Raw genomic sequence first — 26,632 nt, forward strand, 5'->3', positions numbered from 1 at the left:
AGTTGTAGACAGGACCAGTTGTGTCGATCAGGATTCTCCAATCTGCTCACAGATGCTGCAAATCCCTCGCAGAGGACGTTGTGCTGGGTCAAACTCCCAATGATAGCGAGTTTGTGCTCAAAAGCCCATGAAATTTCTGTCAGCAGCTGTCAGTATATTGAACCACGAGCACTGTTCGATTGCTGCTGATAGCAAAACCCAGATAATTAAGATGAATTTGGCTACACTGCTCAAATAGTCACTGTTACACAATACCAAATATGCACATTTTGCCTTTAGAAAGCTGCATTGATTTGATATTGCCAGAATAATTTTTGTAACTTTTCAAGAATACCTAAAGCCCACAAAGACAAATTTCTAAATTTATCAACGATAAAGCCTTTTATTATTATTAAGGTGAAGCTACAAATTTCTTTCCCCCGAAGCCAATTCAATTCCATTAAGGTAATTAATTTTACCTCTGTTCAACTTTCTTGGAAGATTGTGCCTGTAGGTGAATTACTTCCTCTTTTCTTGTCAAAAAGATAACACAGCAAGTGGGAAAAGTGTTGTGGGACCAGTGCCATATTATTTATACAGCCCTGCAGTTAATGATCTTTCAGCTGCCAGATGGTGAAATAAAAGTAGTTGAGGGTTCGTCAGTGTCTATCTTGTAATTATAACCCTGCTTCTCTAATGCAGAAGGTCTAAAATAGTTTGACAGATAGTGCAACAAACATGTTCTGAATCCTCTTCTTCGGTGTTTTTCAAACTTTTTTTCTGGGACCCAGTTTTGCCAGCCGGATGACTTTCACGACCCATGGCGGGCAAACCTCGCGACACACACCAAGGAAGGGGAGTCTGTTTGGTTCTCATGATTTCACTTGAATCAGGTTCACAGGAGGAGAGAGCAATGCACACATCAGGTGCAGAAGCCAGCCAGTTCCTTTGAGCTGCCTTCATCTTTATGGAAACGGAAAATCTAACCTCGCACATGTAGGTCATCGTGAAGGGCAATGGCAACCAAATGCGTGTTTTACCCAGCACTGGATAGTCCTGGGAGATGCTACTCCAGAATGCTGACAACCTCATGGACTTTTGACATGTTTTTAATGCTGTTGTTACCACAGTGTGTCTTTAACCTATATGCAGTGGGCAAATGACTGTAAGCCGGTTTTGTTTAATCAAGTAGTATTTATTCACACTCACACAATGTTACAGTTAATCAATCATACCGTCCGACACAACTTATTTTACAGAATGCTAAAGTTCATACTAGACCTTAACTTAACTTTAGAGTGACTAGCAAGCACCCAGACAGATAAAGGCCTTTATCTGTATTTGACTTTGTGGTCCTCTGTGTTCGGTCCTTAGTCTGGTCTGATGCTCTGGTCTTCCTTCTGTTTGGTGGTGTGATGGTCTTCTTCATGGTGGCCGGTGAAGATCACCGTTGTTTCTTTGCTGTTGTGAGCTGCTGCAGAACGAGATTCTAAGGTGTGCAGCACCTCTTAACCTGCTTGGATTTCACATCCCTTTTTGGGCGGTCCTTGGGTCATTACCAATCAATTGAACAGGGTTCGATCACCCTGATCAATCAAGTCCAATCAGGGGCTGCAACATCGATTTCGGGGTGGGCACTCAGTGGCCATGCCTGCAAATGTTCGGGGAAGGTAGGCCCTTCAATAGTTGCCACTGAGTCCGGTAAACCAGTATGATTGACAGGATAGTTCTATTGTTCCTGGGATGCCCTGGAAATGGCCTTTTTCCTGTGTATTGCGATGTCTAGAATGCAGCTTGCTCCTCAGTGTTTATTTAAACTGCAACCTGCTTGCCCTGTACTTGGCTAAATTTCCCAGCACCCTTTCCAGGACGCCATTTAGTGGCCATTGTGGTATCACAGGTCGGCTACAGCAGCGTAGACTTTTAATTTGGAGTCAGCTGTAAGTTAATAACTGACGCTGGGGTCTCAACTTCAAAAGAAATTTTTCACCCACCATTTCCCTTTAAAATCTAAAACTTCTCATATTTGCCAGTACTTCCCTGCATATAACACACATTGGCTGGGATTCTCCCCTACCCAGCGGGGCGGGGGGGGGGGGGGGGGTCCCGGCATGTTGAAGTGGCATGAACCACTCCGGTGTCAGGCCGTCCTCACATTGAGGGGCTAGGCCCACGCCTGAGTAGTTCCCGCTCTGCCGGCTGGCACGAACGGCCTTTGCCGCCACGCCAGCCGGGGCTGAAAGGACTTCGCCGGCTGGCATAAGTCCGCGCATGCGCCGGAGCATCAGCGGCTGCTGATGTCATCCCAGCGCATGCGCAGGGGAGGGGGTCTCTTCCGCCTCCGCCATGGTGAAGACGGAAGAAAAAGAGTGCCCCCACGGCACTGGCAATGCCCGCTGATCGGTGGGCCCCGATCGTGGGCCAGGCCACCGTGGGGGCACCCCCCCCCCCACGGGGTCAGATCTCCCCCCCCCCCCCCCCCCCCCAGGACCCCGGTGCCTGCCCGCGCCGCCAATCCCGCCGGTCAGGTAGGTGTTTTGATCCCGCCGGCGGGAGAGGCTTCACAACGGCGGGACTTCGGACCATCGCGGGCCGGAGAATCGCCGCGGGGCGCCCGGCGCGGCGCGATTCCCACCCCCGCCGAATCTCTAGTGGCGGAGAATTCAGGACACGGCGGGGGGGGTTGGCAGAATCTCGCCCAAGGTCTGTACATCCTTATTTACACAATTGACAAAACCATGCCTCAAGAAATCATCTTTATACTGCATTGTTCCCAAGTTAAGTTTCTGATTTTCAGGCTGTTAACCAGAGGCCCTGGAGTTCTGTACGAAGCTAACACTAGAAGTGCTCTGATTTACCCTAGACTCCCCAAAGCAGCTTGCTCCAGCAGATTCTGTTGTACACTGCTTATTTGAGTCTCTGGCCATCTCTTACTTTTAAGGAAAGTATACATCTTCACAGTCCTCTTTCCAGCAGCTGGTAAATGGAAGCAACTCTGCTCCATGATTTGGCGCCAAAAGCATGTACATGGCGACCGCTTGATGTCAGCTGTATGAGCAGGGTGCGTGACCTGCTCTCTGCTGTTGCTTCTGGCCGGAAGACTCCACACAGCTTTGTTTCTTTTCATTTAAAAGGCGGCAGTGGGGAGTATGTGGAATTGAACAAGAATGAGTCCTTTTCGCCTTCCACACTTTGGGAAGCACTGAAGGTGGTTATTAGTGGTGAGATAATTGAATATACAGCGTATAAGGATAAATCTGGGAAAGTGCAGAGGCAGAAGTTGGTAGATTCCATCCTTGAGTTGGACCACCAATACTTGATTGCACCAACACCGGTACTTTTGTCAGAGAGAAGGAAATTGCAGGTGGATTTTGATTTATTGTCACTGGGGCAGGCGGTGAGCCAGCTGTGTCGCTCAAGAGTGATATTTTGGGGAAAGGCCAGTCGTCTGTTAGCTCACCAGCTGGAGCAGCACGCTGCCCCCTGGGAGATAATTTAGGTTAGGGACTCGGACAACAGGTTGGTTTCTGCCTCAGAGAAGGTTAATGAGGTGCTTGAAGCCTTTTACCATGGGCTGTATAGGTCTGAGCCTCCGGAGGATGACTCTGTAATGTTGCAATTTTAGATCAGTTGACCTTCCTGGAGGTGGAACAGGAAAAAAGGCAGGAGCTGGAGGCGCCGATTGGACAGGAGAAGATCATGAATTGTATTTGTTTAATGCAAGTGGGCAAGGCACCAAATCGGGATGGATTTTATGAACAGTTCACCGGTCTGTTAGTTCCATTTCTACAGGATATGTTCAACGATTCTCTATCCTCGTGGGGTGTTGCCAGCCACGTTGGCACAGGCATCGATTTCTTTGATTCTGAAAAAGGATAATGATTCTACGGAATGTGGGTCATATTGACCGGTTTCTCTCGGAATGCTGAGGCTAAGTTGCTGCCTGAGGTGTTGGCAAATCGTTTGGTGCCCTGCCTGCCGGGAGTGATTTGGGAGTAGGCAGGATTTGTTAAGGGCTGACAGTTGTCAGCCAATATTAGGAGCTTGTTGAACGTGGTGTTGTCATCCTCCACAGTGACCAAGCCAGAGGTCATTATTTCAATGGACACAGAGAAAGCATTCGACAGGGTTGAGTGGGGGTATTTTGGAGCATTTTGGCTTTGGCCCAAAGTTTATATCTTTGATTAGGTTTTGCGTAGGAAACCCACTGTGAGTGTCCGTACTAATGCCCTGATCTCAGGTTACTTTCAACTGTACCGGGGTATAAGGCAGGGGTACCCATTATTTCCGTTGCTGTTAGCCTTGTGATTGAGCCACTAGCCACTGCCTAGAGGCCATCTACCAGTTGGAGGTGGATAGACGGTGGAAGGAGGGAACATAGGGTTTTCCGATTTGCTATAATACACCTTGGACCCGCTTTCCAATGTGGGGGAGGTGGTGTATAATGGAGGTGGTGAGGGAGTTTGGCTCTTTTTCCAGGTTTAAGTTAAACCTGGTTAAGAGTGAGGTTTTTTCGCTGAATCCCTCGGGGAGGACGGCGGATCTGGAGAGGCTTACATCCGGCCAGGACTAGTTTCCGATATCTGGTCATTTGGGTGACCCCTGATTAGGCCTCGCGCCATGGACTTGGCCAGTCTAGCGGATGGGGTGAAGGCTGGTTTGTAATTTTGTAAAATTTTGTCTGAACTACTCTTGATTGGGATGGGTTATATTGTGTTGGGGTTATTTTTGTAATATTGAAAAATTTAGTTTGAGTAAGAATATTTTTTTTTTAACAAACAATTTTAACGAACATGACTTTGCCATTTCTTTGCCACTGACCAGAATTTCCTTTATAGTTATGAACGAATGTGTGATACCGGAACAATTAAAGGGATTGAGGCATTGATTGGGAGTTCCAACTTGGATGACATAAATAAGAATCGGTCAAAGCATCAGTGAAATTCATAGTGTTTGCTGAACTGATATTACATTAGTCACTATATGATATTGGAACTTCAGGTCTCCAATAATAGCAGCTGGAATACTAGGCTAAATTAATGTACTTGGAATTCTATACCCCATAGCAATGTGCCTGAATGGAATTCTATTTAATTTTGCTTCACTGAATTTAGTGGTGAAACCTGAAACACTGTGACAACAATTTAATAATGAAAGATATTTCCCTAGATTGCCGAATGGGAGGACAAACAGTTTGAAGAGCAGGTGGATTTCAACAATTGCAAGATTGACCCAGCTCCCTTCCAGCTTGTGGAATGGACATCTCTACACAAGGTAAGAGAAACGAGATTCATTTTGTATTGCGAAAACCTTTTTTGTGTCAAGTTTTGTGTCGGTGAATTCAAATCAACTGAAGTTGCTGCAAAACAGATTATTAGCTAAATAACTACTCTATGCTGTGAATTCTAGCTAAGCATTATCCCATTTTACCTCATTAAAGGCAATTAGAATTTTAATTAGATATATTTGAAAATTAATTATTGCATTTCAAAATGATTTTCAATGAAGCATTTCATCTGGAAGATTGGTACTATTTTGCGTGACTATGCAATTAACCAGAAACTGGATCTTATTTTTTGACAAATTTGAAACAATTCTTACCTTTACCATCGGACACGGTTGAATAAATCACCTCTCTGGTGCAGAACCCATCTGATGTTTACCCCTTTGAAACTTTGACAAATGCAGCACTTTTCACAACCTGAAAATGTCCAAAAATCCTTCACAGCCAGTTAAGGATGTTTCCGTTGTGTTTATTGTTGTAATAAAGACAATGGGCATGCTCCACTAATTTCACCAGGTAGTAACGGTGAAAATGTTATTTGAAGAAATCTTCAAAATCAAGGTGTAATCGGAGTTTTAACATTGGATAGATGTTCTTTTTTTAACTTGAATACTACAGGGGGCAGGAAGACATTTCTATAGAATCCCTCAGTGCAGAAGGAGGCCATTTGGCCCATCCAGTCAGCACTGGCCCTTGGAAAGAGAACCCAACTTAAGCCCACTTCTCCACCATTACTTGGTTTGGAAAAAGGGCCTGTCCCCAAAGCATCGGGCCAAAGTAAGTGAATGAGGAGGTAGGTTGGCAGATACGTGGGTGAGGGGAGAAAGTGAATTGGGGGGGGGGCGGTAGTCAGGAAATCAGGGGAGTCCAGGGGGGAGTCGGAGGGTTTTGGTATAGCTTCCCAGGAATTAAAACTGGTTTTCATCATTCTAAACTTTCCTGGTTAACTACTCAACTTTAACTCCGAGATTTCCAAGCACAATGGGAATTGGCGATTGGAAGTCTGAACTTCCTGGATACTGTCTGTGCAGTCATTGCATGATGGATTAAACTAAATGCATTTTTTTTAATGTTGGATTGGATTGTTGGATTTGTTTATTGTCACGTGTACCGAGGTACAGTGAAAAGTATTTTTCTGTGAGCGTCAACGTGGGTGGGCCAGGATAGATTTTTGGTGATGTGTGGCCCTAGGAATTTGAAACTGCTAACCATCTCCATCTCAGCCCCGTTGATGCTGACAGTGGTGTGTACAGTACTTTGCTTCCTGAAGTCAATGACCAGCTCTTTAGTTTTGCTGCCATTGAGGGAGATATTATTGTTGTTGCACCACTCCACTAGTTTCTCTATATCCCTCCTGTATACTGACTCGTCGTTATTCAATATCCGGCCCACTATGGTCGTATCGTCAGCAAACTTGTGAATGGAGTTGGATCCAAATTTTGCCATGCAGTCGTGTGTGTACAGGGAGTATAGTAGGGGGCTAAGTACACAGCCTTGCGGGGCCCCGGTATTGAGGAGGTGTTGTTGTTTATTCTTACTGATTGTGGTCTGTGGGTCAGAAAGTTGAGGATCCAGTTACGGAGTGAGGAAGCTAGTCGTAGGTTTTGGAGCTTTGGTATGAGCTTGGGATTATGGTGTTGAAGGCGGAGCTGTAGTCATTAATTGGAGTCTGATGTAGGAATCCTCATTGTCGAGGTGCTCTAGGGGTGAGTGTAAGCCCAGGGAAATGGTGTCTGTTGTGGACCGGTTGCGGCGGTATGCGTATTGCATGAGGACTTCAAGGGTGTCCCATAAGTACATCTTAGGGGCTTCCTCTGGGATACAACTATCCGGGGATCAAAGGATCGGTTTCTTCCCTCTACAGATACTACCTGATTGTTGTTAGCTCCAGCCTTTTCCATTCTTGTTTCAGAATTCCAGCATCTGCAGTTATTTTGCTTTTAATTGCAATAGTTATAATTGCTTAATATTTCCTTTCTTCTTCGTGAGTTCTCTGCCCACAGGCAGATCCTTGCGATTATTTGCCGATCCCATACCAAGCAGCTTTGATTTGTTTCCTAGAGGTAGGGTAAGGAAGTAGGCCTTGAAGCTACCTCGGCTAAAATAGAGATCAGACCACATGCCATTGCATTAATCTGATAAAATATACTAACTATCGAACCATAATAAAAACCGTAAATGCTTGAAAATCTCAGCAGGCCTGGTAGCATCTGTGGAGAGAAACAAAGTTACCATTTCAAGTCCATCATGAATGACTCTTAGAACATAGAACAGTACAGCACAGAACAGGCCCTTCGGCCCTCGATGTTGTGCCGAGCAATGATCACCCCACTTAAACCCACGTAACCCGTATACCCGTAACCCAACAATCCCCCCATTAACCTTACACTACGGGCAATTTAGCATGGCCAATCCACCTAACCCGCACATCTTTGGACTGTGGGAGGAAACCGGAGCACCCGGAGGAAACCCACGCACACACGGGGAGGACGTGCAGACTCCACACAGACAGTGACCCAGCCGGGAATCGAACCTGGGACCCTGGAGCTGTGAAGCATTGATGCTAACCACCATGCTACCGTGAGGCTCTTCTTTGGAACATTTCCTTAGACTTCAAAGAGAGTCAGTTATTTGGACTCAAAACATTGGGTGCGATCTACCAGCCACATTGCACCCTAATGGGAGCAAGGTCTGGTCAGTAGATCCTGGGTGAAGCCTTCCAAGCGCTTCCCGACAGCCACGACGCCTCACGGGATTTACCCAAGTCCCACGAGGCTTCGGGATCAGAAGACCGACCCGTAATGAGCGGGACCAAGTCGTGCTCAGGCAAGTAGGCCTTAAACCAACTTAAGGCCTACCTAACCGGTACCTTCCGGCCTCCAGGGGTTTACCGGCCTCGCCAGGGAGGCCGCAGCCTGGCACCGTTCAGTACTGATCCACACAAACATGGACAAAGCAGAACGGCACCTGGGTGGCTCCTAGGCCAACAGAGGCCCCTGAGTGCTCAGGGATCAGGCAGGTTGGCCCCCTGGTCCTCCCCCTGGAATGTGGGCACCTTGGCACTGTCAAGTGTCAGGGCCCGAGCGGGGCCATGCCCATGAAAGGAGGGTGGAGAGAGGGTATAAAGGATAGAACATAGACATAGAACATAGAACAGAACAGAACAGGCCCTTCGTCCCTCGATGTTGTGCCGAGCATTGTCCGAAACCAAGATCAAGCTATCCCACTCCCTGTCATTCTGGTGTGCTCCATGTGCCTATCCAAAAACCGCTTGAAAGTTCCTAAAGTGTCCGACTCCACTATCACAACAAGCAGTCCATTCCACACTCTAACCACTCTCTGAATAAAGAACCTACCTCGGACATCCCTCCTATATCTCCCACCCCGAATCTTATAGTTATGCCCCCCTTGTACAGCTACATGCACCCGAGGAAATAGTCTCTGAACGTCCATTCTATCTATCCCCGTCATCATCTTATAAACCTCTATTAAGTCGCCTCTCATCTTCCTCCACTCCAAAGAGAAAAGCCCTCAACCTTTCCACATGAGACCTATCCTGCAAACCAGGCAGCATCCTGGTAAATCTCCTTTGCACCCTTTCCAATGCTTCCACATCCTTCCTATAATGAGGTGACCAGAACTGCACACAATACTCCAAATGTGGTCTCACCAGGGTCATGTACAGTTGCAGCATAACCCCGCGGCTCTTAAACTCAAGCCCCTTGTTAATAAAGGCTAACACACTATAGGCCTTCTTCATGGCTCTATCCACTTGAGCGGCAACCTTCAGAGATCTGTGATGAAGGGCAGGTAGGAAGGGACCCCTGGGAGGTTGGGGTGTGGGTGGGAGTCCTGGAAGGGGGAGCCTCTAAGAGTGTGTGGGATCTCCTAACTTGGGTGGGGAGGGAGGAGGGGGCTAGTACCCATGTATGTGGGTGGTAACACATTACCCATAGGTGACGGGTGTGGAGGACCCACAAGCTCACTGAGAGATCGGGCACCCTTTCAAAATGGCGTCCTGATCTCTGAGTTCAGCTCTCTAGTGATTAAACAAATTCTAAGTGTGGGCTGAACCGGTGAGAAACTCCCAGGGCCCAAAAAAGTGACTAAATGTCGTTAGATAGCAGTGGGGAACTCGCCGGCAGAGCTCCCAGCAAAACCCACATCAAATGACACTGAGAAACGTTCCTGTTAAACCGCTCCCATTAACTCTCTTTCTGTCTCCTCCCCGGCACTTTTCTGTTCTTAATTCAGATTTCCAGCATCCGCAGTATTTTACTTTGTTATATAGCCATCTGGTCAACTGAGATAACTGGCTCCCATTGGTTCCCTTTAGCCATGTCTAAAGGAGTTTTCCTGGTGAGTTTTTGCAATGTTCTTTCATTGCATGCTGAAGGATGTACTGAGGACTGATGCAATGCACACTCAGGATCATGGTGGTCAAGACTTTTCTGTTTGTATTTTCACTGGCATATATAGCTGCTGTAACTATCATTAAGACATTTCTTCTCAGAAAAATATAAAGGATTCTTTGACAGAATCTGCTCACATTTTTTAAATCCTGCTGGGGTTGAATGCATGTTTCATTTCTGATGTGAAATATGCAATTGTGATTGAAAATTATAGGCAGTTGTATCGAATATAAAAGCATTGAAATTGCACAGTAGAAGAAGGGATGCAGTTTCCCTGTGGTTTTTGACAAACACCGTTGCAAGTAAAAGTAATTGCCTTAATGTGGATAATTGATAATGTAAGCAGCATGGAGGTTGCTGTCTCATTGTTTTAATCTCTGATTTGTGAGTATGAGTTGCTGCAGTGGGCACGATATTCATCATGTTGTGCAATAACATTGCAAATAATGCTATGTAGAACGACTGTCATAAATATTTAAGAGGAAGATAATAAAGTAACATGGTGTTTGTTTCCACAGAGGGTTGAGTATACAATGTAAATAAATTGAGAAATTGATTGATGCACTGTTTTCTTTGCATCACACTCAACAGCACAGTTTTAATCATTTCCACCTATCTTATCACCAAACGCAACATGCACAATTGATTCTGTTAAGACCACTGCCTGAAATTTCATGTGACATTGTATGATTAGTCAGTTCAGTAAGCCGCAATGTCTTCAGAACCAGATGTTAATGTTAAAATATTGATCTCAGAATTAGTAAAACAGCATGGCAACAATTCACAGAGATGATTAGTCAGAGCACTGTAATTATCTCAGTCTGATGAAGGGTTATTAATAATCCTTAATATTTTATTATCTCGGAAGTGTCCTTACTGTTGCACCTTATGTGACATTCCTTCTACAGTGTAGCCGCTTTTCCTGCCTTTACAGGATCCAAAATGATAAACAAGAAATGTATTTTTATTTATGGATTCAGTGCCATTTTAGTTTTCATTACATTCGGAGGTAGATGATATTTCCATCACTTACATTTGAGGTGTTCCATCTGCCAGATAATTCAGGTTGTCATAGAAAAGTTGAAGTGTGAATGATACTGAGAGGCTATTGAAGAAGAAAATTAATAATATGCCCTCTGTTGCAAAATAGACTCAAATGTCCATTTTTCATTGTAATGAAGAACCCACTGTGATATCATTAGAATATGCAGATTTGCAGGTGACTTGTGGAAAAAATCTACAAGTGAGAATATTGTTGTGCGAACTAGCAGCTAGTCACATTGTAGGAATGATTCCTTATTGAATAATATAACCATTAACTCTGCAGCTCCTTGCATCTTGATGGGAATATTTGAACGGATAAGTGAATGTGAATCAATCATATACAGTTCACGTCTGTCACCATAGTGGTGATGCTTCAAAATGTTCACGGTTCATTATATTTATTAATACTGTACAAAGCTTGAGCCACAACAATGTTACATTTGGTTTTTGGAGCTCTTATGAAATCTACATTTAAGGCCAACATACATTTCTATAGTGCACCTCGTGTACAGAAAAATTCAACAGGCACAATTCCACTTTTTTCTTTTTTCTTGCTGATTTATGCAGGGGTATGGGGAAATGGCAGGGGGTTGGCACTGATCCATAATGTTCGTCTGGAAAGCTGACGCAGACACAATGGGCCAAATGACCTCCTTCTGCACCGTAACTTAAAGAACTTAAGAACGAGCGGCAGGAGTAGGCAATTCAGCTCCTCAAGCCCACTCGGCCATTCAATACGATCGTGGCTGATGTCCTCTCGGCCTCAGCTCCACTTTCCTGCCCGTTCTCCATAATCTTTCAACCTATCCCTAATTAAAAATCTGTCTATCTCCTCCTTAAATTTACTCAAAATCCCGGCATCCACCACATTCTGGGGTAGTGAATTCTACCGATTTGAGATAAGTAATTTCTTCTCATCTCATGTTTTAAATCTGCTACTCCTTATCCTAAAACTATGACCTCTAATTTCAGATTTCCCCACAAGAGGAAGCATCCGCTCTACGTCTACTTTGTCAACACTTTTCATCATTTGACACACCTCAATTAGTTCTTCTCTCATTCTTCTAAACTCAAGAAAGTATAGGCCTAAACTGCTCAACTCTCTTCATAAGACAAATCCCTCATCTCTGGAATCAATCTAGTGAACCTTCTCTGAACCTCCTCTGAACTGACTCCAATGCAACTACATCCCTCCTCAAGCAAGAGGACCAAACTGTACACCATGCTCCATGTGCGATCTCACTCATGCCTTTTTAAATTGCAGCAACATTTCCCTACATTTATATTCTATTCCGTGAGGAATAAATGCCAAAATTCAATTTGCCTTCCTTATCACCTGCTATACCTGCATACTATTTTTCTGCGATTCATGCATGCGGACACCCAGATCCAGCCACATCAAAGCACTCTGGCGTTTCTCTCTATTTAGATCTTTCTATTTAGATAACAAGTTATCTTTTTATTTTTCCAATCAAAATGGATAAACTCACACTTGTACACAGTAAACTCCATCTGCCAGATATTGGCCCATCTATCCATATCCATTTGTAAATTTCTTATTTCCTCATTGCAACTTACTATCCCACCCATTGTAGCGCCATCTGCAAATTTGGTATAGAACCTTCTATCCCAACATCTAAGTTATTAATATGTATTGTAAATAGTTGGGGCATTAGGACCGAACCCTGTGGTGAGACCCCACTAGTTACATCTTACCACCCAGAAAAAGAACCATTTATCCCAACTCTCTCCTTTCTGTAGGCGAGCCAGTCTTCTATCCAAGCTAATAAATTTCCCCAACCCCCTGTGATATTACATTGTTGTAATAACTTTGCAGTCTTCTAACGATAACGCCCTTTATTAAAGTAACAAAAATGTCCACAGCTTACAATACTTGCGTCCCAGCCCGGAAACCTAGTGATATACCGGCTCGAGCGGCAAGGCCGGTATTAAACCCCAGTCATGCATTTCCTATTGGCCAAACGTCCACCCACTCAATAGGGGAATTCTTATTCCACAAAGCCCATGGGGAGATCTATTGATGATCCCTTATATCCTTTGTGGTCACCATAACACTTATTATTAACCTTTTCAGCGACACCTTATCAAATGCCTTCCGGAAGTCCAGATACACTACATCTACTGGATCCCCATTATCCGCTTGGTTTGTTACATTTTTGGAGAACTCTAGCAAATTAGCCTATAATTTTAAAAATAAATTTAGAGTACCCAATCATTTTTTTCCAATTAAGGGGCAATTTGGTGTGGGCAGTGCACCTACCCTGCACATCTTTGGGTGGAGGTGAAACCCACGCAGACACGGTGAGAAGAAATTCCTCCTCATTTCCATCTTAAATAGGAGACCAAGTATTTTTAAATTGTGGCCACTAGTGCGAGGTTCTCCCAGAAGAACAAGCATCTCCCCTGTCAAGCTCCCTCAGAGTTGTATATTTTTAAACAAAATCACTTCTTATTCTTCTAAACTCCAATGATTATCGGCCCAATCTTTCCTCATAAGGCAGGCTTTTCATCCCAGGCTGCAGCCCAATTAACCTTCTGTGAATTGCTTCCAATTCAAGCATATCCCTTCACAATAGCAACTAAAGCTCTTCACAGTACTCGAGATGTGGTCTTACCAATGCCCAGTGCTATTGTTGGAAGACTTCCCCACATTTAAATTCCACCCACTTGCAATAACGCTGGCCATTGAGGTAGCTGGCCATTTAAATCACCAGCTACCTCCAGTGAAGTGGGCTTTTGGAAGGCCAGGAGTGTGAAAGCAAGAATGTGCAGGTAAAAGGAAATTGAAACCTGGTGCATTTGTTTGGATAGCCAGGGTATCCCTTTGGAGAGGCACAGTACCTCTTCAGGTAGTGACCTGGGATGTCTTTGGGAGAAGTATGGCACCATTTCAGATTGTCAAAGGTGAAGTGCACTTTTTGAGCACAAACCCATTAGAGCTATCCAGCTGTCAAAGCTATCCAGGAAGCATCAAAGCTGCCAGACCTGTTCAGGTAATGTTAAAGCTGTCAAGGAGCTGTCTAAGGACACTAGGTAAGTTGGCATGGAGAATGTAGGGACAAAGGAGGATGGGTAGGGACTGCGTTAACATAGTGGGGTAGAAGGGCACTGTTGGCTGAGAGGATATGTGGGCAGTAGGGGTGGGTAGAGGGAAATGGGTTGGCATAGGGAGTGTGAGGGGCGATGGAGTAAGTGGGGGGCATGGGTTGACATACATTTTTTTATATTGGAGTTTGGGGGGTGAGGGTTTAAGGCTGGAAGGATGCTTTTTATTATTATTATTATTATTATTCATATATTTAACCACCCTGACTCCTATTTCAGCACCCCTCCCCCACCACCCGACCGAAAAGGTGACCTGCGGCCAGACATTTTTTAAATTTGGGTTTGCCAAGCCAGGTAATCTCCCAACACTGCATCCCTAACCCTAGACAGAAGCCTGTGTCTTTGTCTTCTTCACACCTTGTTTTATTGCCTATCTTTGTATTGTTAGTAAATGTGGTTACAATACACTCAGACCTTTCATCCAAATCATTAATATAGATCAAAAAGTTGAGACCCCAGCACTCCCCAGGTTGCCGACCTGAAAATGATCAATTTATTCCAATTCTGTTTCCTGTTAGATAGCCAAACCTCAATCATACTAACTCTTTGGAAAGAGTCATATTGGACCCAAAACATTCATACTGTTTCTCTCTCCACAGATGCTGCCAGACCTGCTGATGTACTTAACTGTGTTCTTTTTTCTTTGTAATCAGCAGAAGCGCCTTAAAATGACAGTCAGCCCAGATATGTTTCAATTGATTCCATACTGGATTGCACCCTGAGGATTGGCTCGCTGCACCCAGCTTAAATGTTGGGGGTGAGCCCACCTCGCTTAGATAGTTCTTCCTGCTTTAACCTTTCATGTGATGGCCTTTAATTAGCATGAGGTGGGACTTTGTCCACCTCCAGGAGAAGTCCCACCTCATAGAGATTGCCAACCAGAAGGCAGAAGCTCTGCAAATCTGTGTCACAAGCAGCCAGTACTTGAAGTGGGCCAAGGAGGTGGTAGTCACCGTCTGACTCCCCAAAGGCACAAGTCAGGAATGTAATGGAATGCTTTCCACTTGCCTGGATGAGTGCTTCTCCAACAACACTCAAGAAGCTGAACATCATACAGGACAAAACATCCCATTTGATTGACACCCCATACACCATCTTCAACATCCACTCCCTCCGCCAGCAGTGCGCAGTAGCAGACGTGTGTACCATCTACAAGATGCTCTGCCACAACTCACCAAGACTGTCTTGGAAACATATCGCCATTCCTCCACTGTCACTGGATCAAAATCCTGGAACTCCATCCCTAACTATAGGTGTACCTACACCACAAGGACTGCAGTGTTTTAAGAAGGTAGCTCACCACTATCTGCCCAAGGGCAATTAGGGTTGGGCTATTAGAAAGGCTGGCCTAGAAAGCGGTGCCCTCATCCCATGAAAGAATGAAAAAAAAATTCAGTTGTGGACTTGGACATTCAAATATGTTCAGGAACTTGTGGAGGTTAGGCAGACAGGCCCCAGCTTGTGAGGTCTGTGGGGTACAGGGGGGCATGTTGTTTAGGGCAGTCAGAATGGTGGGCATGATGAGATAAAACAGTGGGGAGGGGTCGCCAAGTGACACCAGGGCTCCAGTAAGAGGCACCCCCACCCTGCCTTAACAGGTCAGCAGCCCACAGGCTTAAACATGTTGGGTTGCACATTGAACATTGGCCTCGCCTGCCGCATTTAACTCAGAATGGCAGTGAGGTAAGGCCCTTATTTGGGCATGAACTGCGCACGTAAGGACCTCAATTGGGCCACAGGTAGGTGACCCACCTAATGCCTCCTCTCCAGCTCATAAAACCGTGGTTGGGGCAGACGGCCAGTGGCCACACCGCTGATGGCACAGTGCCTTCATTTACATGTCCACCCACCTGCTTTCCCATCTGTAAGCGGCCTGCAAAATGCAGCCCAATGTCTCTTTTATAAGAAGTTAAAACTGCAAATGCTAGAACTTTAAATGAAAGCAGAACTTTCTGGGAGTCGAGAGCTGACCAGGCAATATTTATAAAGACAGAGTATGATATTTCTCTTCACAGAATTAAAGATTAATGAGAATATTAATAATATTAATTCTAATAAAGATTGCACATCCAAAACATCAGAGTCTGCTTTATTCTTCAGAAATGCTGACTGACAAAGATACTTTATTTCCTCGTGAAATAAATTTTTTCCTTGATTTCTCTCCCAAAATAACGTCAGCAAAAATCTTTCGGCTGGCCGTAGCTGACAACCTGAATAACACATGGAAAAATTAATATTGATTCACACTTCACTATGAAAACAATGTAACAGCATTATGATTTAAGTGTTGCAAAACTGTTATTAAGATGTATTAAAGAGTTAATTTTTGTTTAACTAGATATATGAACCACTACGTTGAATTGCAATCAGCCATCTAATCAAAGATACTTATGTCTTTCCAGACTCACACCATGTTCTCTCTCTTGGGACTTAACCATGCTTACGTCACCAGCATTGGAAAGCTAATAGGAGTGGTAGCTCTTAAAGAGGTGAGATACTCTACATTTTATTGACAGGATGAAGTTCAGTGTCTGCGGTAAAGAGTGCAGACTGGATATCTGTTTAAACTCTATTCACATTCAGAGAATGCAAGATGTAGAGTTGCTCTCTTGATTCCCCCACATTTCATGATATCGCTGCTCTGTTGCAAGAGGTGTTGACTGGAGGGCAAGAATGGGAAATGCAGGAAGCAAATCAAAAGAATGAGTCAACCAAGCAAGGTTATCTTGTAGAACAGAATGGAGATTAGCCCACCTTCAAAATGGACTTTACTACAGCCTTCCTTGGTCACGTTAGCAAATTGAAAATTAATTAATTAATCCATCGATGCAACTCAGGGACTGACATTCCACAATGGTAACTCTCTCCAACCATCACCAAGGAGGGATGGAGAAAGAAAACAATAGCCTGAGTTTTCATTCCCGGGTCGGGAGCACAGAGCCCAGCCATCTTTTTATTTGTTCATGGGTGATGAACATCGCTGGCAAGGCCGGAATTTATTGCCCATCCCTAATTGCCCTTGAGAACAGTTAAGGGTCAACCACAAGGGGACAGCACAATGGTGCAGTGGGTTGGCACTGCTGCCTCCCGGCGCCGAGGTCCCAGGTTCGATCCTGGCTCTGGATCGCTGTCCGTGTGGAGTTTGCACATTCTCCCTGTGTCTGTGTGGGTTTCGCCCCCACAACCCAAATATGTGCTGTATAGGTGATTGGTGGATTGGCCATGCTAAATTACCCCTTAATTTGAAAAAATGAATTGGGTACACTTTAAAAAATAAATAAATAAAGGGTCAATCACATTGCTGTGGATCTGGAATCACATGTAGGCCAGACCAGGTAAGGATGGCAGATTTCCTTCCCTAAAGGACATCAGTGAACCAGATGGGTTTTCATGACAATTCATGCCCCAGAGTAATCAGCCTAGGCCTCTGAATTGCTAGCCCAGTGACAATACCACTACACCATTGTCTCCCCAAACCCACCCTGGGAGAAAGTGTCATCTGATTGATTCACCTTAAATACATGAATGGAAAAGACTGAAGTTTAATGTTATTAGTGCTAAGCTGAATTTTTAATGTTAAGTAACTCAAGGTGCACCATTTCAGGTTCCTTTGCGAGTTTAAAATTAGGTCCAGTTTATACTATTTTGTTTGTTATATTGACCCTTCAGAAAAATAAACATATCTCATTATACATTTGAAGGGACACTCTCTTTTGCAGCTCAACCAATATAGGGTGTCAAGCAACCTGACTTTATTGCAATCAGCCTCAAGCTTCAACATTGGTTTATCAAGGGTTCAAATTTTAAACTCTCCTCTCCCCATCCTCACCAGTCAAAGCGAAAGAGAATCTCTAATCTCCAGTGCAAATCCTAAGGTTGCCAATGTAATATCCCTGGAGAAGAGTCAAAATATTTTTTGTTACTGTTGGTACATTTGAAGGATCATTTTGAACTTGTATTCTATTAAATGACCACATTTCGTGATGTCAACTTAATTGCAGAAAGTCCCCCCTCAAGAATTAAGAATTAATATTATCACTAACACCAAAACTTACTTTTGGCATTGTTTTTGCATGGGAAGTCCAAAATGCCCCTGTATAAAACACAAATGTCACTTGCACTTGAGACATTGCATATGAAAAATTATGTTAAGAAACAAATGTACTAAACACTAGATCATTTAATGCATGCGGCAATGCTTGAGATTATTTCTTATGCTAATCAAATTGGCATAAGATTTAATTTTCCAAATGCATTGAACCTGGTACCATTGGGAGAATGCATTGGTAAACTGCACACTGAACCCACAATGTGTTCACCACAAAAAGGACTGCATCAAAAGCTTGCAATTAAAAATGTAATGTTAACAAGTGGGTGGTGGTAGAAAGAAAATTATTCAAAAGACTGAAAGCCCTCGTAACTTACAAATAACTGTTGTCCCGAGTTAGTCTTAATTTTTATTGTTCTTATCTATTTAGTAAAAATGTATATGTGCCCGTGTTAATTAAGTGATCCTGGCTTGTATATAGTTGATTGTTTTGTAAAAAATCTTTCAATTCTTTCTTTGCTTCAAATCTTTTCAGCTGAGAAAAGCCATTGAGGGGTCGGTCACGTCAAAAGGAGTGAAGATGCGGCCACCGTTGGCTAGTTTCAGGGAAAGTGGCAACAGTAGCAGTGAATCAGACACCACAGAGATCCATAAGCTGTGGGATAGAAGGGAGAGCCTTACACTTCCGCGTGAATCCAGCCCATCAGACACAGATGACAAATCACACTGAACAAGCCTTGCAGGGAACAAATTGCCTCAGTATAACTGCACTATTCACATTTAATGCACTTGATTTTGGATGAGGAAATGAAATCTTTCTTTCAGCTATTGTCAGAAGTGTTGGGAATGGTATGTTGCACTTCTCACCAATAGAGTAATTTCAAGTTGAAATTTAAAGCACTGATTGTACATTTTGTTGACAGGCTTCTCGAGTTCTTTTTCTGGTCAGCTCATGTTGGCAAATATCCTTTGTTCAAACTAGTATGAAAGCTCATTTGTGAATTGATAAGTTAAACTCTGAAAATAAGTGCTGGGTTTTTGAGTTTGGAAACGGAGCAGTTGACAAAATGATTTCACTTCCACTGGGAATTAATATGGAGACTTATTTCTCAGCAATTATTGTCCTAATGATATCAAAACTAGGCTTGTGGTCAGTGTTTACGAAGCCAGCTTGTATCATGGGGGGGGGGGGGGGGGGGGGGTACGGGTGGAAGAAGCACTCGGAAATTTACTTTGAAATTGGAGTTCAGCATTTAAACTGGATGGGTGAAGTGATATCTGGGAATGTGCTGTGTTGCTGAAATGATGTACGAGGCCAATTCTTATGCCGTATTGTTCGACTAGTAAATAGACCCATAGGATGAGCTGTATTATTGTGCAGTTTTCTTTTTTGCATAGAAACCGCACAGCAGCCAGTCCACAATATTATTTGAATGCACTCAGCTAATGTGCAAGAAACTGTTGTATTCAGGCCATGGTTATGTAACATATAGCTGCCTCTGCCTAATAATGTAATGAAGATCATTATTTTTCAGTTTTATATATGGTCTTTTTTTTTGCCTACCCATTATTAAATTCTGCGAATGAAAGTCTATCTGGTTGCTGTTTGTACAGCAGCTCCAGCCCATGCCAAAACATTTCCATTGTAATTTCTGCTCTGAATTTCAAGGAACACAGTTCCACAACGATTGCAGCAGGTCTGTTTAAATCTTAATACCTCATAATGTTGTGTATCCAGGGGAAGAGTCATTGGCCATTGGATCAAGCTAACATATTTTAAGCCCTTAAATGTAAACATTCATTTTGTTTAAAATCCATGCAATCTCTAAACAATGCAAATGTAAGTTGGCAAATGTATATTGGAGTGCTATTGTTGGTTTGGTGATGGGTGCATACAGTATGAGAGATATTATTGGTAATGGGCCATTTTAATGTGGTGTATTGTGTCTTTTCTGTAGTTCAGTATTTCTGATGGAGAAATATATTCACATTCATTGCTCAGTATTTTTTTATATCTTTATGTTTTAGTGCCTTTGGAATAATTAAGTATAACATACCAAAAAATGCTGAAATTTAAGATTATTGCAAGGTTAGAGTGAACATGGAATTATTGAAAGTCCATTTTCATTACCTGCTCCCATCAGCCTCCTTGGATTGGTTCATCCAGCTCAGTTGATAAACACTCACAACATATAAATAAACTATAGGGGCTACTTAGTATAACTGGAATCAGCTCAAGTCCAGCTTCTGATGTAATTTATCATGTGTTAACTTTTCATGTGAGATCCTGCTTTGGGTAACAATTTTAGATTTGAATATTAGTCCATTGTCACTCGTGTTCAATGCTTTTTCAATTGGTTTTCGGCCAGCACATTTTGCACCTACTCAGAGCAGAAGACGAGGCCCACTTCCATAAGCAGATCAAGTCTCATAGAAATAGAAACCTGCATCCTTTTGCTTGCTGTGACAATTGCCCCTGATTATATACCAGCAGTTGGCTCTGCCTGAGGCAATATATATCATACTATCACACTACTGATCCAGACTTTGCGGTAGTGTTGAAGGCAACATTTTCAGCATTCACCGTCATTGCTCATCTGACACCGACAGCAACATCTGGAGTCTGCTCATGAGCAATTAAATGTGGACATTGAGAAGTTGCTGTCAGTGATTCCAGGGTTATGCTGTCAAAGTCCCCCAAGACTGTAAAGAGATAGAAATCACTGAACCAACAAAATCTTACTCTTTTAATCTATTGATAGATACCCTTGAAAAAATTATGCCCTGGTGAATCCGGTACAGCTGTATTTTTAATAGCATAATAAGTTATAATTACTGCATAATGGCTTCACTGTTCCAGAAAAAAATAATATTATATTTGCTCAATGTCAAATTCTCAATTATGATCATTTAGTTTTTAATTTTCTTTTTAAGTTTATGATATTTCATCTTTGACCTCAATTTCATATGCTTGTCTCAATCATTTATTTCCCTATCTGGAAATCATAAAGAAGTGAAAAATTCAATGCACTTTACTTTCTAGTTTTCTGTCTGTGTGAATACTTCAATGTGATTAACTTCTTACCCTGCTTGATGATAGCACCGTTGTTGCCCGCCCCTCCCCCGGACTTGGTGTTAGATTCGTCTGGCATTAAGAAAGGGAAAATTCATGCCACAAAGTTTTATGAGCACTTTTCTTCAAGTTCAGTGCTGTTACTTTGCCACTAACCGCAAAGCCTGGGCTATTCTGTTCAAGCTAAATCTAAACGTCTGATTTATTTACAAGTTAAATAATGCATGGAAGCAGTAAGACAACTGATAGCACTGATGGTACAATCGAAAAAGATAAAAATCAGTCCATGTGGGATTAAAATTATTGTTCGACTGGTAAATAATCTTCTTTATTTTTGACTGAAACAGACTTTTATAAACTTTTGGATGTAATGAGTGCATGGATGACACAATTCCGAGGTCAACAGCAGAGTTCAGCTTTACAAATTAACTGAATTAAAGTTGAGCAAATAGTACCTTTACTCCAAAAACATTAAGGTTGAGATGTTGAGACATTTGGGGTAAATTCAGTGGGGCATGTCTCCCAGCACAGAGATTCACAGGGTGGAAGTATGAGCAATAAAATCGTTAAATGTCCTAAATATAAAAGGTTACTATAATAAAATGTTTCCTGCGCATTCTGATGGTTAAATTAGGGTGTTAAAGATGACTTCTTGCCATTGATGGGTTTTATCAAATTGTTGTGTGTAAAGAACGGTTAACTTTCACTGGGTGTCCTTGGCACATATTAAAGAGACCCTTCATGGGTTTAATGAGTGAACGAACAACCATAGCAATCAGCATGTTAGTTCTACAGCTGCTTTACAATTATTACTATAGGGCTCCTCTGAAAGTACTGAATATTTGTGCAGTTTTTCAGACAATGCTGCAAAAAGATACAGATTGAATTAGCAATCTAACCAAACACTACCTTTATATAGCAGACAAGATATATTATATTGCTATTTCTCATATCCGATACATTTGTGGTAATTCTTTGAGAATTCTTTTTTCAAGTTTGATTGAGAATATCCTCTATTTTTCTACCTCTTGCTATTCTTTTTGACAGCATCATTACACAAATTAGCATTTGTTCTGGAATAGTTTGTTCTTATAAATGAGCAATCTAAACTTACAATTAATGCAAACTTCATATTTTTAATAAGAGATTCTATAGATGTTTCTCAGTTATGCAATTCAGACATGAGAGGCATTTACTGCTGTTGGTTAAAAATGCACCTTATATTTTTGCAATGTACAATGTATGGACCAATGACAATACTATGAATCTCATGCTATAATTCTTCAAATAAGTTTCTGTTCTCCCTGTCTCTGTTCCTCTCTACAGTGATATGTTTGTCTCTTGGTTTTTACTCTTGGCTGAATACGGAGTACCATCGCTGCACTTAAAGTCTCTTAATTCAATTGCTGTTTATTTTCTCCCCAATACAATTCTGACTAAAGACTGCCCAAGTATTCAGAATTGTATTAGTTTTTTTCCAGAATGAAGATTTTCTTAGTTTAAATGTCTGTGATAGATTATCGCCACAAAAAAATGGCACGTCAGAGTTAATCCTGAAATAATTTAGACCTGGAATTGTTACTTACAAAGTGATAATAGGGATCCTTCTGATTGGAGTAAATTTCTACACATGATTCTGGTTTTAAAGACATTGAGTCAACAAAATACCCATTCATAACCTAATAATATATTTGCATTAATTATCATATTCGGTAAATTAAATACAAATTAGTTACATAATCATCAGATATATGACATGTTGTCCTGAAATGTTGCATGTGATAAATAGAAATTTTTGAAATGAAATAATGGTATGTCATTAAAATCTACCCAAATATAATCTAGAGGCACACCATGAATACATTGACTCCAAACATTTGATTTAAAACATTGCATGTCATTTATATATTTTCTTCTTATTATTAATTCAATGCCAGTAATGTGTCCTGAAAGGTTTTGCTTTCTGCTGCCTTTTCTTTGGCTATTATTTTGTGTTCATTGTAATGATTATCTGCACAGAGCTTAACCAGTTATGTGTATTTCGTGTTTCTCCTATTATTCAGCAAGTTATTACCTTTTTGCTGCCCTGCCTGAATTTTTATCTTGTATATCAATGCCATTAGAAAGAAGCCCACAAGCAGAATCCTCATGCGCTTGGCTTATCCGTGATATCTCTGAAATTATTAATTTTTCATTGGATATTTGCCATTTCCATTTGACTGCTAAGAACAGTTTGAATGCTCAGTTTTAATTAGTAGGTAACTATCATTCCAACAGAGAAAACTGAACCAAACTCATATGGGGTATTTTTGGTTTGCTTCACTTCTTTCTGTAAAATAAGAAATAAGGCCTAAGTTCCTGCTTTGCTGCTTTCTTACTCACTATTCACTTACGTCTACATCCTTCAGCCACTGACAGCTAACTACTGTACCAATTCAGCAGTGACCCAATAGGAAGCATGCTTACTGTTGGGCAATTAGGTAGGTTTACAAGTCATGATTAATAGTGTGGAGTAACCTTCCTATCTGTTGCACCGCCAGCCTCATTTTAATTGCTGGTTCCCTGGTACAGATCTGCCCCTCTAATGCACATGGAAACAGACACTGCAACCACAATGGGCAGAATTTATCCCTGGGAACCTTGGCCCTACTTCTGGTTTGGTTTTGCTGGTTTTATTTTGTTCCATACTTCTCTTAAATTGTATGAACGTGCATTCTGGAATTAAAACTTGAATTTGTTTAGACCACTGGCTCTCGAGAGCCCATTTGTTCAGATACCTTTGATAAATCAGCTACTCATATTGTTGACCTCAACTCAAGTCCTCAACAATTGCTCATTTCTCAAGATTCATCTTTTTGCATTGAGTTGAAATCTGCAATTGCAGATTATGCTGTAGCAATCATTTCATTTACACCTTTCTCAAAAGTATCATTGATTGCAAAGGAAAATGTTTCAGCATTTTGAGAGTGGTGCTAAAATCAAGACTGGAGTACAAAAGATTACTTGGATGGGTTTCCAGCCACAGGTGTGTTTCTGATTGTACCACCTGTAATTGTGGTTGTCTTCTGGTTTCTTTTAATGATCTCAAATTACAAAATTCAACTTCTACAGTATCATTTATTTTAGTTTATTTCTCATAGAATTTAGTTTTTCAACTGTATTTTGTATGATTACAAAGGTCCTTTCCATAATTAAATGAGATCCAATATAACATAGATACATGGTTATTTTCTGCAACTTTCTTTAAGAATTCCTCCTGTAATATCTGTTAAGTGTAATTTAAATTCAGAACGGATGAGCATTGTAACACATTGAACATATGATTTACAAGAGAGTTGCAGTGATAATCTGGAGACTTATCCACAAGAGATATGAAAGTTTGCAGTTTTGCAAACACTGCTAAGATTGCTAAATATAAGTAAATATTAGATGGGGATTGAGTGTTGCAAATATTCTCGATCTTAAGTAATCTCTCTTTGTACCAGTGGCTATGTTCCAGAAAACAACTCCAAGCCTGCAAACTATAATGATCTATATAAGAAATTTCTGATGAATACTGTGATGAGATTTCCAACTTGTCGGGTTTGTGCAAGAATTCAAAATCAAATGTTGTGTATTGTTTGACCAATTGCTACTACCCTTCCATGGTTGGTGTAAAATAACCGGTGCAGTAGCATGCGTAGAAATGTTTCGGTAGTTCTATGTAACCGCGGAACAAAAATGTGATTCTGAAATGAAGACAACTTTTTTTATTAAAAAAATGTTTGTGTGGAGTATTTTGAAGTATTTTAATGAAATCTTAACACTAAAATAATATGACTTCTCACCACTTGTAATAATTTGGCTAAAATGTAACAATCTGATCATATTTTAATGTTGCTGTAATTTAATTTGTACATATCTTTTCTACATGATATGGATCAGTGCTCTAAAATGGATGCTGTGTTTATTCAGGTCCTGTGCAGCTTTCCTCAATTATATAAATTTACATGGGAACTCCATGCTGATAATATTAGCCTCAGAATCACTACTTGTGCAATAATTCTTTTGTATGGCAAGTTTTGCCTAACAGTTTTATATATCGAATTAATTCAATTAACTTCAATTTTTGTATCAACGATAGTTGTTCGTTTAAAATGCCAGTTGTAATTGATCAAATTTCAGTCTTTAATATTTTTTATGCTATCAATGTATTGATTATTTTTTTTCTGATCGGTTCCAGAATTCCCAGTAAAATGATTTCTGTATATTAGTGAGCTCAAGAGTTTAACAAATGTCAGTGTTATTTAAAAATAATTTGTTTATCCTGAAACTACAAGAAATAATAAATTCTAACCAATATGTACTGCTTTTGTAGATTTCTTTCTTAGGAAAATTGAATCTCTTTGATCATGGTCAATTAATGTTGTAGCAACAGTGTAAGATTGATGAGCATTGTCGCTACAGTACGTAGAAGTGAAATTCCTCTGTGCAATGCATCGTTAGCTTTACATAATTAGTGACACTTACAGTCACTGTTGAAAGTAAAGGACTATTACATGATAACATATATTAAAATATTTAGTATCAATTATGGGTCTGTGCTGCAATTGAAGCTCAAACAGCACTTGTTGCAGCCCAAATTGAAGCTCGGGCAGCTGCTTTCTTGGTTTTGGGACCATCCATTTTGCACCTCAACTCTGTTCTCCAAAAGAGCCTTAGCTGTGCTGGCATCTTATGCCTTCTCCCCGTCATACTTCACTCGAGCCATTAATGGTGTCTATGAGCACAACCATCCAGACTGTATCAGTTCAGGCTGAGATGCTGCAGTCAGCAGCCGGAACCCCAAGGCCCAGAGCTCCTAAAGGTTATCCTCCAAAGCCATACAACATCTCCTCGATATAATCTCAACAGCAAAGCACTTTGCAATCTGCAGCCACTGGGGAAGCACCTTGTAGAGCTGCAGAGTAACTTTTCCAACACAGTTTTCTGTATTTTAAATCTGATTCATATTTTTACATTAAGTTTAGTATTTAGCCAGTAGGAACAGGAATTCTGCTGACGTTCTCCCAATAGATTATAATGGACATGAAATAAATAGTTAATCAATCCACCAATAATTAATCATTAAGGTATTTAGTGTTATGAATTTATACATTTTAAGATGGATTTACAAGTCAAGCTATTTATGTTGTATAGGTGCATGTATTTATAAATATTGGGCGGGATTGTCCGGCCGCTCCCGCCCGGCAACTGGAAATTCCCACCCGATGCCAATGAATCTTTACATGGTCTGCGTCCCGCCGGTGGCAATTCTGCAGCGGGCGGGGCTGAAGAATCCAGCCCATTGTGGTTTTAAAATCAGGCGTGGAATTTTTAACGATCAACATTCTGTTGAACTAAGTAAAAGTGCTACATGATTGAGTGCTTTTCTTCCTCGTTTACAATTGCAGGAATAATTTTTACTTATTCCGCTGTTGGCAAATAAAAAGAAACAATTGCAGGTAGACATATTGGCAGCAAGAAAAGCGAGTTCACAATCCCCTTTATTCCACCTAGGGTGTATTTGAAGACAAGTAGTGTTTTCTCAGAATGAAATGCAAGTTCAACCGATACTGATTTGCATTTTTGGAAGTTCATATCGCAGGTGTGCTCCCATGAACATTTGTCTGTGCTTAGACAGTAAA

The 26,632-nt window shown here is 41.6% G+C and overlaps 1 protein-coding gene across 4 annotated transcripts in view; it reads left to right on the forward strand.

Moving 5' to 3' along the window:
- clcn2c (chloride channel 2c) overlaps positions 1-19,093 on the forward strand; it is a 677,449-nt gene extending 658,356 nt beyond the window's left edge. For all 4 annotated transcript variants that reach the window (XM_038815641.1, XM_038815642.1, XM_038815644.1 and 1 more), the window contains 3 exons: positions 5,149-5,253; positions 16,248-16,334; positions 18,429-19,093. In XM_038815641.1, coding sequence (XP_038671569.1) covers positions 5,149-5,253; positions 16,248-16,334; positions 18,429-18,623 — 387 coding nt within the window. In that variant the 3' untranslated portion in view covers positions 18,624-19,093. The remainder of the gene's footprint in view (positions 1-5,148; positions 5,254-16,247; positions 16,335-18,428) is intronic.
- Positions 19,094-26,632: the final 7,539 nt, after the last annotated feature.

The sequence above is a fragment of the Scyliorhinus canicula genome, chromosome 13 (genome assembly GCF_902713615.1).
Source record: "Scyliorhinus canicula chromosome 13, sScyCan1.1, whole genome shotgun sequence".
Classification (NCBI taxonomy): Eukaryota; Metazoa; Chordata; class Chondrichthyes; order Carcharhiniformes; family Scyliorhinidae; genus Scyliorhinus; species Scyliorhinus canicula.